General features: G+C 39.2%; 2 protein-coding genes across 5 annotated transcripts in view; one reads left to right on the forward strand and one right to left on the reverse strand.

Moving 5' to 3' along the window:
- lrfn1 (leucine rich repeat and fibronectin type III domain containing 1) overlaps window positions 1-13,377 on the reverse strand; it is a 132,125-nt gene that overhangs the window by 50,477 nt on the left and 68,271 nt on the right. The gene's annotated exons all lie outside the window — the stretch shown is intronic.
- Window positions 10,486-12,353, forward strand: LOC134640644 (E3 SUMO-protein ligase ZBED1-like). The gene is made up of 2 exons (XM_063492552.1): window positions 10,486-10,644; window positions 10,950-12,353. The coding sequence occupies exons 1-2, from the start codon at window positions 10,486-10,488 to the stop codon at window positions 12,351-12,353; spliced, it is 1,563 nt and encodes a 520-aa protein (XP_063348622.1).

A 13,377-nucleotide genomic window follows, 5' to 3' on the forward strand; every position in this document is an offset into this window, starting at 1 on the left:
TTAAGTCCCCAGATGACTGCATGCACTCAGTGAACTATTAAATCGACAACCAACATTTAAAAACTGCTGGCCAGGATGCAGCCTGCCTTTTCATCGGTATATACACTTGTAATTCTCCTGTGTAGATGCGAGCAACTAAATGACAAATACTGCGGCATATTATGTCTGAAATAAAAGGGCCATAGTGTTTGTTTCATTACAGATGCAATTTTTCAGACTCTGAGCTGCTATTATGTTGTAATTCTGGTAAAAATTCATGAATTCAAATGAGGACAATTTTGTATTTAAAATCAAATTTATCACCCAGTATGCATGGCACTTCACAGAGATTTATTGCCTTTAGACCATACACACAGCAATTTTAAGCTTTGTAATCCATAGAAGATTTGGTTTATGATTTAATTTAAGTTTTAACTAAAGCTGTAATCCCACGGATTTCTTTCATGGTTGATTTTGCTTGCGCTATGTATTGAGATGCAAATGCACATTAATAAAACAGCAAAACTGATAAGGCAGAAAACTGACCGATTAAGGAAATATGGAGCCCCTAAAGCCCCGGCATAAGGTAACGTAACAGTTTTTTTTCTTTCACACAAGTTGTTATCTCGTGCAAACAGCTTGTTTATCACGTGTGTGCATGTTATTTATCTTTTCCATCTCTTCCTATGTATTTTATAATTTACTATGAAATCACGTGTCTCACAAAGGGGTATAAAAATTCTTACACTGAGACTAAAGTTGCACCATGCTGCAGTTTCATCGTTCCAGTTCTACTATACCCACTTGGATCTGTTAAAGATGTAATGCTTAAAGACTGTTTAAGAGCCATGTAAACAGGAAATACATTTTATTTTTTATTCATGATCCTGTTGTGGAGATTATTGTCACATTATTTTTGTATTCATCCACGCTAAAGATGCATTACATTGTATCTTTAAATGTAATACAGCGTGTACTGAACTGTCATTTTGGAGAACTGTTATACAGCTAGTCTCTAATAACATCAGATGCATACAGCAACAGAGAAAAAAAAATCATCTAATCAAGTTTTATTTTCCTCTCCGAATGTCAAAATACTAAATCACTTGCTTCATACACGGCAGGACTATATGAAGGACCGTGTAGTCTACAGCCTGCACAACCAATTATTCCAGCCACTAGCTGGAATAATTGGTTGTAACATCACGAGTTTCATTGTATTATATTTCCCAGGTGAAACTATGAGTTGATAAGGTGATAAACTGAGTTATTTCTATATAGTGGCCCTATAGAGTTTTTTGATAAAGTCTTGCGGTTACTTGTGGGACTTTGTGGTCTCCTTATACGCAGAAATTTTGGGGTTATAATGAGCACTGAGGGATTTTTTAATTTTTAATTTTTAAAATAACAAACATATCTTTAAGATTTTGTCATGTAAAAGGGGACACATGAACAATTTTCAGCTTTGAATTTTGGTCTTAGTTTGGATCTAACTCTAAATGGTTTTATAACTTTGGTCTCCACTGGCCATTGTTATGCCATTTTGTTGAATATTTAATTCAGCAAGATTCAGTCTAGACTTCTGATGTTGTGCCTGGAATCATCTGGGAGTTACAGCTCCTAACACTCCTATTGGGACTACTTTAGACTTTCCCTTCCAGATCTTGTCCAGTTGTTCACTCAGTCCCTGATATTTTTCAGTTTTCTCTTGCTCCTTCTTTCTAATGTTGCTGCACATTCTGCTCCTTGTAAAGGACCATTATGTCTGGTTAGTTGGCCAGCAGTTGCATGTCTATCCAGAACTTGAAGTCCCATTGGACCTCAGCCCTATTATTCTCAAATGCCTTCAAAGATGTCCCATTGGGAATTCTAGTCCATACGAGGCACAGATATTCACATATACTGTTCTAGCCACTTGGCCATGCCTTTTAATGTACACAGTCCCAGCTTGCAGCTTACATCCTACTACTATGTGCTGTACTGCCTTGGGGGCACCTTTGGACAGTCTTCAGCCTGGGTCCTGTCAGTTGAGAAAGAGACTACTCACTCTATGGTGTTGTAAAAGGCCTAGTACTGTGCTGCCATGTCTGTAGCCAGGTCCACGTCAGATGTTGGGGAACCAGAAAGACAGTGAAATAAAATGTACTCTCCAGTATTAAAACGCGTGTTTTGTTGATAGGTCCATCCACCCATTAACATCTCCCAATGCAAACTGTCACTCTATTATAACATCACCTCAATCTCTCCCATTGCTCCTATTATAATTACTACAGCCTCAAGAGGAATTTAGCTTGAACGTAGCTTGAACGTAAACATATGTCTATTGAGTCACTTGCTGAAATGAGTGATGCCGTCTTTCTTCAGGAGAAGACAGCCTGGATGGATTACATGCATGCATTGTTTTCCTGTGAATCATTTGTGCGTGTGAAGACAATCTGTATTCAGCATGGGGAATAGCAGCCTCTACTATTACTAATAAAAATTACTATACAGGGAGTAATTATTGTATAGAAGGAGAATAAATGACTACTACTAGGGGGGAAAATGGAGTGTGATTACATATTTTACCTAAAGTATCAAAGTATGTCATAAGTGTCACAAAGTCTGCAGGATAGCCTCCATTTTTTGGGCCAGAACTGATTGTGTGATAGGCCATTTTCCAGTGTTGTGAACATACATCTGCAGAAAGTGAGAGAGCCCTCAAACAGTGCAGACAGCTAGTCGTGGAGATGTGAGCGTTAAGACCCAAAGAAATGCTTCACAGAGAGAGCATTCAACCATCCTCCCTTTTCCTGGCAGTCACTACAGCAAACCTCACATCAGCATGAATGAAGGAACGGTAGTGAAGAAAAATGACATGCTGAGCTTTCTTGAAGGAGATGTCCTTCATGGGCTACAATACAGCAAATAGTGTTATTATCTATGACCACTGCATTCTGTTATTCCTCTCTCATCCCCTTTCCTTTCTGCTAACACTGTGACGAAGAAGGAGTCATACTTCACCTTGTTATTTACATGTAGCTGTAATAATCCTGCGTGCTCCTTCCCCTTCACATTCATTTTGATATTCTACAATATTTACGATTAGGGGCTTAGCAGCGCGTACACAGTGCAGGCAGAGAGTAATGAATAAATTAAGCATTAGAGCGAAGGAACAGATCTACTCAGAGGTCACATGTATTTTGCTGCCATTTTAAAACAGGCAGATCGCTGAGGAGCACGGAGGAAGAATACGTCCAGTCAGTTGCAGGTGAGCGGCTGTAAATGGGCGGCCGTTAAGGGAGCGCCTGAATAATTTATAGCTCCTCTTGTGCTGCACAAACAGAGGCGGCTTATTTCAAACAAAGAGAACATGATGTCTGTTATGAATTTCTGTTATGCTTTGTTTCGCCCTGTCAGGTTTGTACACTGCATTTTCATCTGCATCTGATTTCCTTTCATTCCATCTATCAAACTGCTGACATGCACTTGTAATCGATGCAGCTGCATGCTTCCTAAGCAAAAAAAGCTTGGTCAGGGTTTGGGTCGGAGAGCAAGAAAGCCGCATGTCAGGGTGCTCTTAATCTTTGATCCAATCTATCTCTCATTTTCCTGCAGCCTGAGACATCAGTCTCCGGAGATGCCAGGTCTCACTGACACAATTCTCCTGAGAAACTCACAGCATGAACCGTTAAACATGGCGCTCTCGTAAGAAATCATACTGAGAGGCTGATTGCCATTTCTTACCAAGTCCACCAGTATAGTTTAACACATTTATTAACTCTTCTGCATTCTCTGGGAAATCCTAAAAAATAAAGTCAAACAATTGAGATATTTGCACAATGAAAGAAAAGTTTAAAATAATTTCTTTTTCCCACATCTTGCACTCAGTTTACCAACATATCGTGTTTCTCTGTAGCTTTGATCCCCCAATCCAAATTCTCTTAATGGCAACAATCTCAAGTTACTATCTGACTTATTCTTGTTAGACAGTAAAGAGACAGAGACGAAAGTAAGAAATAGGATTTATAAACAGCATTATACAAACAACAGCCTGCAAGCTAAAACTGCTTTTCTGTGTTGCTGCTATAACTATTGTTGTTGTTGTGACTGTAGTGCCACTCACAAACAGCTATAATTCCTAAGTGCTTTGTGGTGTCAAGTCTTGACTCACTGGATGTGTGCGTGCGCGTGCGTGTGTGTATAATTTCTTTAGTTGTTGTTTTTAGCTTCAGCTGTGCCTTCCTTTCAATGCTTTGACACTGTTTTGGCTTCTTGCTGTATTTGTGCTTGCTGCTTTCAAGGAAGAGCATCAGCCTGCATAGACTGCAAGTGATGATAATGTCACTGGCAGCAACTTATCCATTTACATTATATTGATTTCAATTTTAAAGAAAAAGATCAGACCTGTTATGCAGATTTGTCTTCTGGGTTTGCTTTTCTCCCCTCCTTTCCATTCTGCAACTCCAAACAAACCCACATCTCCCTTGTCGCATGCATAAGGCTCCGCCATTATAGGGCATATCCCTCAACAGAAGGTACCCTCAATCTGTATTCCCGGTTTGTCCTTTACTGTTGAATTTTGTGACAAACGGTTTGGATTGTTTTGTATAATTTGCAAAAACAACTGATAGATCACCACTTTTGCAAGGATGGGAAAGGTCAGCAGAAATAATAAACATCTCTTTAATTGATTTGCTAATTAGTTGCCAATTAAAGTGACCACATTCCTAATCATGTAAAACACTCTGTGGCCAATAAATACTTACTCAGCATCTGCTCTAGTTTTCCTGCTGCAACTTGCTGCTTCTTTTGAGCCTATTTTTAAAGGGAACATTTTAAAGGGGGCATGTAGTGTGTATTTCTAGGTCTACAATTTTATTCTGGGGCTCTAACGGCATATTTTTGCATTATTTACAGTTCATAAACTCAGGATTTGTATTATGTCTGTCTCTTTATTGAGCGCTTCAGGTCAGTTTCTATCTGAAAAATTATGTTTAAGGTCCTGTCTCTTAAATCCTTCCTCACCATGAGCCCACTCTGTTCTGATTGGCAGGCTAAGAGAGGATGGCAATGACAAACACACAAGACAAACGATAGTAGCTGGATTTTCTTTTCTTTTTTTAAAATACTCTTTACTCAAAATGTGAACGTCTTATATACATTCATATATGTTTGAGCTGGAAAATGAGACACCAACAACAGAGATATGGATAGAGACAGAAACATACAAACAGCTGCTTGTGGGCATGTACCAACAATCTGACGTTGGATGGGTTGAGGTAGAGGTAATGTTGCAACAAGGGCACCCTGAGCAGGCATGGCTTTTCACTCAAGAAAGGTTTTGAAACAATGTTGCAGTATAACATAGAACTGACTTTGCAACACTCTATAAATCATAGAAATAGTGTCCCTATGTATCCCTGCTCTGAGAGTACATATTGTCACACACAGCTGCACTATCAGACTAGCAAAGCCTGCAGCAGAAACAACCAGTGCCACCAGGAATACAATTATCATTTGAATATAAAGTGTGTCAGTGATTATGTTTTTTAGCCCTGATGACCTAACTACACGATTTCTGTTAAAGCAATTATAGTAAACACACCGCTTTATTAGCCTTGCCAGTATCGGGTTAGATTTCTTTTTGCCTTCAGAACTGCCTGAAGTCTGTGTGGCAAAGATTCAACAAGGTGAAGGAAGCACTCCTCAGAGAATTTGGTCCATATTGACATGATAGCATCACGCAGTTGATGCATATTTGTTGGCTTTACATCCAGGATGCGAATCTCCCTTTCAAACACATCCCATAGGCGCTCTATTGGACTGAGATCTGATGATCATCGGAGGCCATCTGAGTAGCTTTTGTGAAGAAAATATTCCCCACACCATTACACCACCGACAACAACCTGAACTGGTGATATAAGGCACGATGGATCCATGCTTTCGTATTGCTTATAGTAAATTCTGGCGTACTACCTGAAGGTTGCAGCAGAATTCAAGACTCATTGAACCAAGCCATTTCAATCGCCTTTCTTCTCCATTCTGATGCTCAGTTTGTCTTATGCTCTGCATGCTTAAACGCTGACATGTAACCGGGTTATTAGATATTTGTATTAATGAGCATTTGAACAGATGTACCTAATAAAGTTGAAATGACTGGTAGCAAACTAAACATTTTGTTTGTTTGTTTTGTTTGTTTTATGAAGATGGATGTGATATAGTCAGTGCCTTGTTACCACATGTTTATATCTTACTGCCATCTGAAGTCTTACATTTGCAGAGAGTTTCCTACAATTTAGGCCACGGAAACTTCCACCACAAATTGATACTAATTACATAAATAGACATAATCATAATAACTAATAATTAATAATTTTAATAACTAGAAATCTCATTTTTTTTATTTGAGATCTAGAGAAAAACAGTTATTATATCATTATTAAGTGTGTCCTTCCGATTACTTATATCACTAGTAGTTCAAAGTGTTTCACAGGTAGTAGAACTTACCAGAAATCTTCTCTGGATTTAGGTTACCTCAGTGTCTTTTGTGTCTTTGTATAATCTCAGACTGCATGTTGCTGACATCAGGGCACTGTGGGAGCTGTACCATCTGCTACAGGACTCCTTGTTCTTCTTGTCGCTAAAGATAGCTCTTTATGACTTTGTTTGGTTCTGTGTTTTGGCTCTTTGTCATGTTACACAATGAATCTGGGATGTTGAGAAGTCTCCTTGATGGGTGTTTCATGATGAATAAGAGACTAAACAGCTCAAGTGCCTCAAAACTTTTGCACAATAGAGTAAAAAGATAATTACTGTCGTATAGCTGCCTTTGCACTACAAAGCACGCTACACTGTATGTTTCACTGAAAACTGTTTAAACTATCAAGTCTAAACTATCAATAGGCCCCGATATTCCATTCTCAGTCTCTTTTTGCAGTGTGCTCAGGCATCTGTAAGCCAGTGCCTGTTCTCACACATGAGAGTTAACATGTTGTCAGAAAGGTTTCTATATTTAGAGGCACCTCCCTGAGAGGTTGGCTAACTAAAGTTGAGGAAACACACACTTCAGTTGGAAGAAAATCAGCTGGGGCGAGCTCTCAAGTCACAGAACTCTGTTGGAATTTTTAAGTCAGATATTCACTTGTCACATTAAAACAATCAGACTCGGGCTGTGAGCAGCTGCTGATCCTCTGATAATACAGGCACGCAAGACAGTGAGAGAAAGCTTGTGTTTGGAAAGTAAATATATAGAGCTAGCTTATAAATACTTGATATAGTCATGCAATAAATAATGAATATATTGAAAATATCAAAAAGTGACACCAAATTAGCCCAGCTATAAACTTTATGTAGTCTTTTTATGTCATATTTGAAATGAAAAGAGAGATTTCTCTGTAGTTTTAATCAAAGATCCAGGAGGATTACATCCCATTTGTGGCTTGTCTTTGGGATCAGACATCAATTTGCTTCTGTGTATGATAGCAAGTCTTGCTACACCGCATATGTGGGCAGGGAATGAGAGGAATGTTTGCTCACCTCTCCATCATAATCTGTTGTTCATCAAAGAGATCTATTTTCTGCCCTCTTTGTACCTTTTCACCGGACGGCAAACTCTGACAAAGTGCCTGGGTCTGTGGTTTCTAATGATGATATATGAGAGTTATCCTGAGGATGTTGTCAGATCAGGGACTGTGCTGTGGGTGTAAACCTACGGGGTGACATGAGGTACTTTAAAAGAAAAAAAAGTCTTTCTTCTGTGATTCAAAAAGATTATCTGGTGATGGAGTGCTACTCTTGAGAACCTTGAGGTTCTTTAACTCTGTTAAATAGACCTTAACGTTGACTATTATTAACCCCATTTTCTAATGTGTTTATCTATAATTGAAACTATCACGACTTAAGTCATTTCCAGAGGAAGGGATCTAAGCTGCTCAATAAGATACTTGCTCCTTCAAGGGTCTTGATTCACAGATAGCAGTATATATATATACACCTTTCTGTGATAAGAAGAATATGTGTTGTAATGCTGTTTAGAAAAATTGCCAGAACCTGGGTTTTTGGTGGATTTTCAAATATCTATGTTGTGGCAGAAATGAAGATTAGTTTACAAATCTTTAAATGCACACACTCCTTAAAATGGATCCCACTGCGTGTGAAATCTCACTGTTGTTCAGCTTGTGCTGCTTTGACACAGTGCATTTTACAACAGCCATTTCTCAAACTGACACAGAATAAAGAAGGGTCGCGGCCTCCTTCTGTTTAATTATAGCAACTTGAGAAAAGCAGCAGAAGCCATCAAAACAGCTATTTGCAAGGAGGGAGCCCAATTTCAAAATGAGGCAGAAATCTATATTTTGGTGCATTGATATTTGGCGTGTTGAATGTGTTCTCATTTTGCAAAGCACTAGACTCATGGCAGCTGGTTTAGCTTTTTTTTCTGCTGTATGCTAACATGAGAAAAACACACAAACCATCTGCAAAGCAAAGTCAGGTCTGAAATCTTGCACAGCTTAATAAAATAGTGCAAAAGTGTTCTATTTACAGTACTGTGCAGAAGTCTCAAGCCACCCCTCATTTCTTTATATTTTGCTTCCAAATAACCAGACATACCTCTAATTCTTAAAAGTGTTCTTGAACAATAGCTCTTGAGGTTTTCTGGAGTTTTTTAAAGTTTTTCTTTGGAAAGTCGCTAGGTTTTTACTCTGTTTAATCCAATTCTTCTACCTGATTATTGTCAAAGGAATGGCTTTTGTTTGTTAAGCCACTTTACACTGGCCTATGAATCATTCAACCTTAAAAAAAAAGCACCTAACTCAAGGGATGAACCATTGTTGTGTCTCCACACGATAAAACTTAGGAGAGAACTAGTTTTAAATTGTATCTTTAGATAATTTACTAGGTTTTTATTAGCGGCCTATCACTAAACATATTCTCTTTAGAAGACTTTGTGAAAAATAAAAACACAGTCTGATTGATTTTTCTTTTAAGCCATCAAGGTGTTTCCCCAAAAAACTTTTACCTGAAAACTTGGGATATCATGGCATGGTCTGCAGTGTGTCCTTAGAAAAAAAAACTAAGGAAACTGGAGAAATGAAGGAAAAAGGAGGAAGTGACAGGTCTGAAAAATGGACCACAGCAGATGAATAGTATCTGAAAGTCATGTTCTTACAAAATACAAAACAAATCCAAAAAATGCCTGACTTAGGACTTAAAAGATACTGCATATCTGGTCCTTCATTCATCCAGTATTCACTGTATTCTTGTCAGAAATGGTTTCAGTGGAGGAGTGGCTGTGAAGAAGCCATTTTTAAGAAAGAGAAACAGGGAGAAAAGGCTGAGGTTTGCCAAGAACTGGACTGAAAATCAGTGGTAACAGGATGTATTGAGTGATGAATCAATTTAATAAATTTTTGGCTGAAATTGCCACCAGAATATATGAAGGATGTCAGGAGAGAAGCTCAACAGTGTACAACCATGTGTAAAACACTGAAGACTCCGTCATGGTTTGGGGATTTGTCAAATCTGATGGAATTAGGAGCATACACAAGTGCAGTCAGATCCACGCTGTAATACCATCTGGAAAATATTTTACACCAGCTTAATTTTTTAATATGGCCATAAACCAAACACGCTGCCAGTGCAGTAAAATCATACCTGGAAAGACAAATACTTAATGGATTGCTATCAGCCATGGATTGGCCTCCCCGGAGTCCAGACCTCAATATTATTGAAGCAGTGTTTGACCTAGGGCTGCCACGATTAGTCGACTAGTCACGACTACGTCGACTATCAAAATCGTCGACGCCTAATTTAATAGTCGACGCATCGTTTAAATGCCGTAAAATCCTGAAAGGTGCAGGAATACAAGTAGGATTTAAGAGTGTAATAACGGACTGAAACAGAAGATGGCAGCACTGCGTGTACAAGGATAAACGCCAAGGACGAAGAAGAAGAAGCAGTCTCCGTTATCATGGCTACTCGGCAACGGAACTCGAAAGTCTGGGAGCATTTTGACCAAACAAAAGAAAAGAATGTCCAATGCAAAATCTGCAAAATGGAACTTGCCTTCCATGGCAGTACAACGGCGATGCACGAGCATCTAAAAAGGAAGCACGTTGTGGCATCCGACGACGAAGTGGTACAGTCGTCTCGGTAAGCTAATTGGCTAGTTGGCTGCTAACATTGTCGTAAACAGCAAGCTGCTAATTATTTGTGCTGTCAGCGTTAATCTCGTTAATATGATGTTAACGCCATAACCGCATTAACGCGGCAAATCCCCGTTAGTCAGTGCCGTGCAGCCCTCGCACCGTGTTATCGAGCTAACGGGGATTTGCCGCATTAACGTCGTATCGACGAGATTAACGCTGAGAGCACTACTTATTATTGCTCATATTAATAGCTGTTAACGTTGTGTTTCAGGACAGATAAAAAAAATACGTTCGTCTTCAATGGACGACTTTGTCACCAAGCCAACAACGTGTACACCTCGGCAAGCAGATGTCCTGACTGAATCAATCTTAAACATGTTGGTGACGGACATGAGACCCCTGTCTATGGTTGATGATCAAGGTTTCAAAGAGATGATCAAGCAGTTCAACCCAGATTACCATGATAACTACCTACCAGGCCGATCCCACTTCACCAAATTGATGGAAAAGAAATATGATGCTACCTTTGAGAAGGTTGGTCTCTCTTTCTCTCCACTCTCTCACACCACAAACACAAAATAGCAATTTGTATTAGAATTTAATACATTTCATGATGAAATAATATTAAGAGCTTGCTGACTGAGCAACCAATAAATTAATCTTGGTTAAAGCATGTAATGGAAAGTTGTTTTGTTTTTGTTTTTTTGTTTGTCTTTTACTGATATGTTGAATGTTTGTTGTTTAACATACGTAACTGGATTTGATGTAACTGAAAAAAAATATACTGTAATATATTTCCCTAACGCTTACTATTGTTCCAAATCATCTCATATCTTTAGGTAAAGCAGACTCTTGGTGGTGTCAAAGGTTTCTTCACCCTGACTGCTGATGTCTGGACCAGTCGTGCAACAGAAGCCTACCTGGGTGTGTCTTGCCATTTCCTGAGTGAAGATTGGAAGATGAAGAGCTTCATCCTTGATACCATGCCCCTTGAGGAGAGGCATACTGGTGCCAATATAGTGACATGGATGGAAGAGGTGCTAACAAAGTTTGAGATCTTGCCTGCCAAAATAAAAGCAGTAGTACATGACAGTGGTTCCAATATGGTGGCAGCAATGCGACTGCTTGAAGAAAAACATGGATGGGCCTCTATCCGCTGTGCTGGACACATACTCCAGCTCATAGTCAATACTGCTCTCAAAGACACCACCATAAGCAGAGCACTAGGTGCTGCTAGGCAGCTAGTGGAGCACTTTAAGAGAAGCGAGCTGGCTAGTACAAGACTAAAAATGAAACAGGAGCAAATGAATGTGAAGAAAAATACACTGATCCAAGATGTCAGTACAAGATGGAATAGTACATTCCACATGATAGAGAGACTCCTCGAACAGCGCTGGCCTCTCACTGCCACTCTTTCAGATCCCGAGGTAACGCCAAGGGGGAAACACTATTTCGACTTGAAGCCAGACCAGTGGGCGCTACTTGAAGAACTGAAGCAAGGTTTGGCACCTTTTGAGACTGCTACTGTTTACCTTAGTGGACAGCAGTACACAACGGTTTCAGGTCTTCCACAGGTGGTCAAAGGGCTGACACGGGCTGTACACCAAAGCCAACTGGAGACGAGCTCAGGAAAATCTTTCATTGCCAGTGCAGAAAAAGGCATAAAACAGAGATGGGGGAGTATATGCACTTTCTCAGCAGACAAAGAAAACCCTGTTATTCTCGCAGCTGCCTTGGACCCCAGATACAGAAAGTTGAAGTTTTTGGCTCCTGAAGATGTCATCAGAGTGCAGGGGACTGTTGAAGTGCTTGCTGTCAAAGAAGCAAATGCTGGGACACATGAGCATGCAAAAGTGCAGACAGACAATGGTTCAGGTAGAACTGAAAAGACTGTTCTGGACAACCTCCTTGAGTCTGACACAGACAGTCAGGGAGACAATGAGGAAGCAGCATCTAAGGAGGACCAAGATGTCCAAGTTGTGAGAAGTGAAGTTCAGCTGTACTTTAAAGAAGCCACAGTTTCTAAAAAGGATGATCCTCTTAAATGGTGGAGCGAAAATGAGGGACGTTTCCCCACACTATCAAAGCTAGCTAAATCTTTTCTGTGCATTCCTGCAACCTCCACCCCATCGGAGCGGATCTTCTCCACAGCAGGGAACATCTGCTCTCAAAAGAGAGCAAGCCTTTCTGCAGAACATGTAGAAAAGCTAACTTTCCTGGCTATGAACAATAATCTCGTGTAGATTGCTATACTGACTATATAGTCCCAAAGTTATAGTTGTTGTATGTTAAGTATAGTTGTGAGGACTGAGCACAAAATGCTATTTTGTTATATTTTTTTGGTTTGCTTCAAACTTGAAATTTCATTAAAAGTTTAATAAACTATCATCTTGTCTTTATTTTTACTTTCACATACCTTAAACTCTTAAAGCTGTAAGCTAATGATAGTTATATAAGAGCAGATGCATGCTGCTGCAATAATCTGTACGTTTTACGTCCAAAGGATGCATGATCCGATTAGTCGACTAATCGCAAGAATAATCGGTGACTAGTCGACTATCAAAATAATCGTTTGTGGCAGCCCTAGTTTGACCATCTTGATGGAGAATGGAACAAAAAGGTAGCCAACATCCAAAGAACAGCTTTGAATGTCCTTCAAGACGTCCAGACAGCTATTCCTGAAGACTACTTAAAGAAAACTTGCATAAGAGAGTTCAGGCTGTGTTCAGGAATTAAAGTTATCATACATTAGAGTTGTACTCTGTTTTCCACGGAAAATAGACAGAAATGAGTACATGATGTATTGTACATACATACCAAAACGTCTAGATTGTTGATTTTAATCCATCATCTATAAATACCTTGCTTAGGGCAGATTAATTAAATAAAGCACTATGGAAATGATTTTATTCTTACTAGAAAACACTGTGAATTTTTATAACCTGAGGTATTGCTTATGAAGCTTTTGTCAACTTAAGGGAAGGAGAACTGTTAAATAAGCATTTTAACAGCATCCCAAAGTATCAGCACTAATTAAAGTGCACAATGATTATTTATTTACACGCTTATTTCGTTTTCTGCAAACTTACATTTACAACTAATGTGTTCTTCACCAATAGTGCCCTTAAACTGTCAGCAAGCAGCTCAGTATCAGTGATTGCAGCGTGCACAGATAAACTTGTTTTGACTGTTGAATTGGCAAATCTGATGGATTTGATTCTGTATTGCACAAATGCATTCGCTTTGTTCTTTTAGGACTGAGCAGAA

This window comes from Pelmatolapia mariae, linkage group LG14 (genome assembly GCF_036321145.2).
Source record: "Pelmatolapia mariae isolate MD_Pm_ZW linkage group LG14, Pm_UMD_F_2, whole genome shotgun sequence".
NCBI lineage: Eukaryota > Metazoa > Chordata > Actinopteri > Cichliformes > Cichlidae > Pelmatolapia > Pelmatolapia mariae.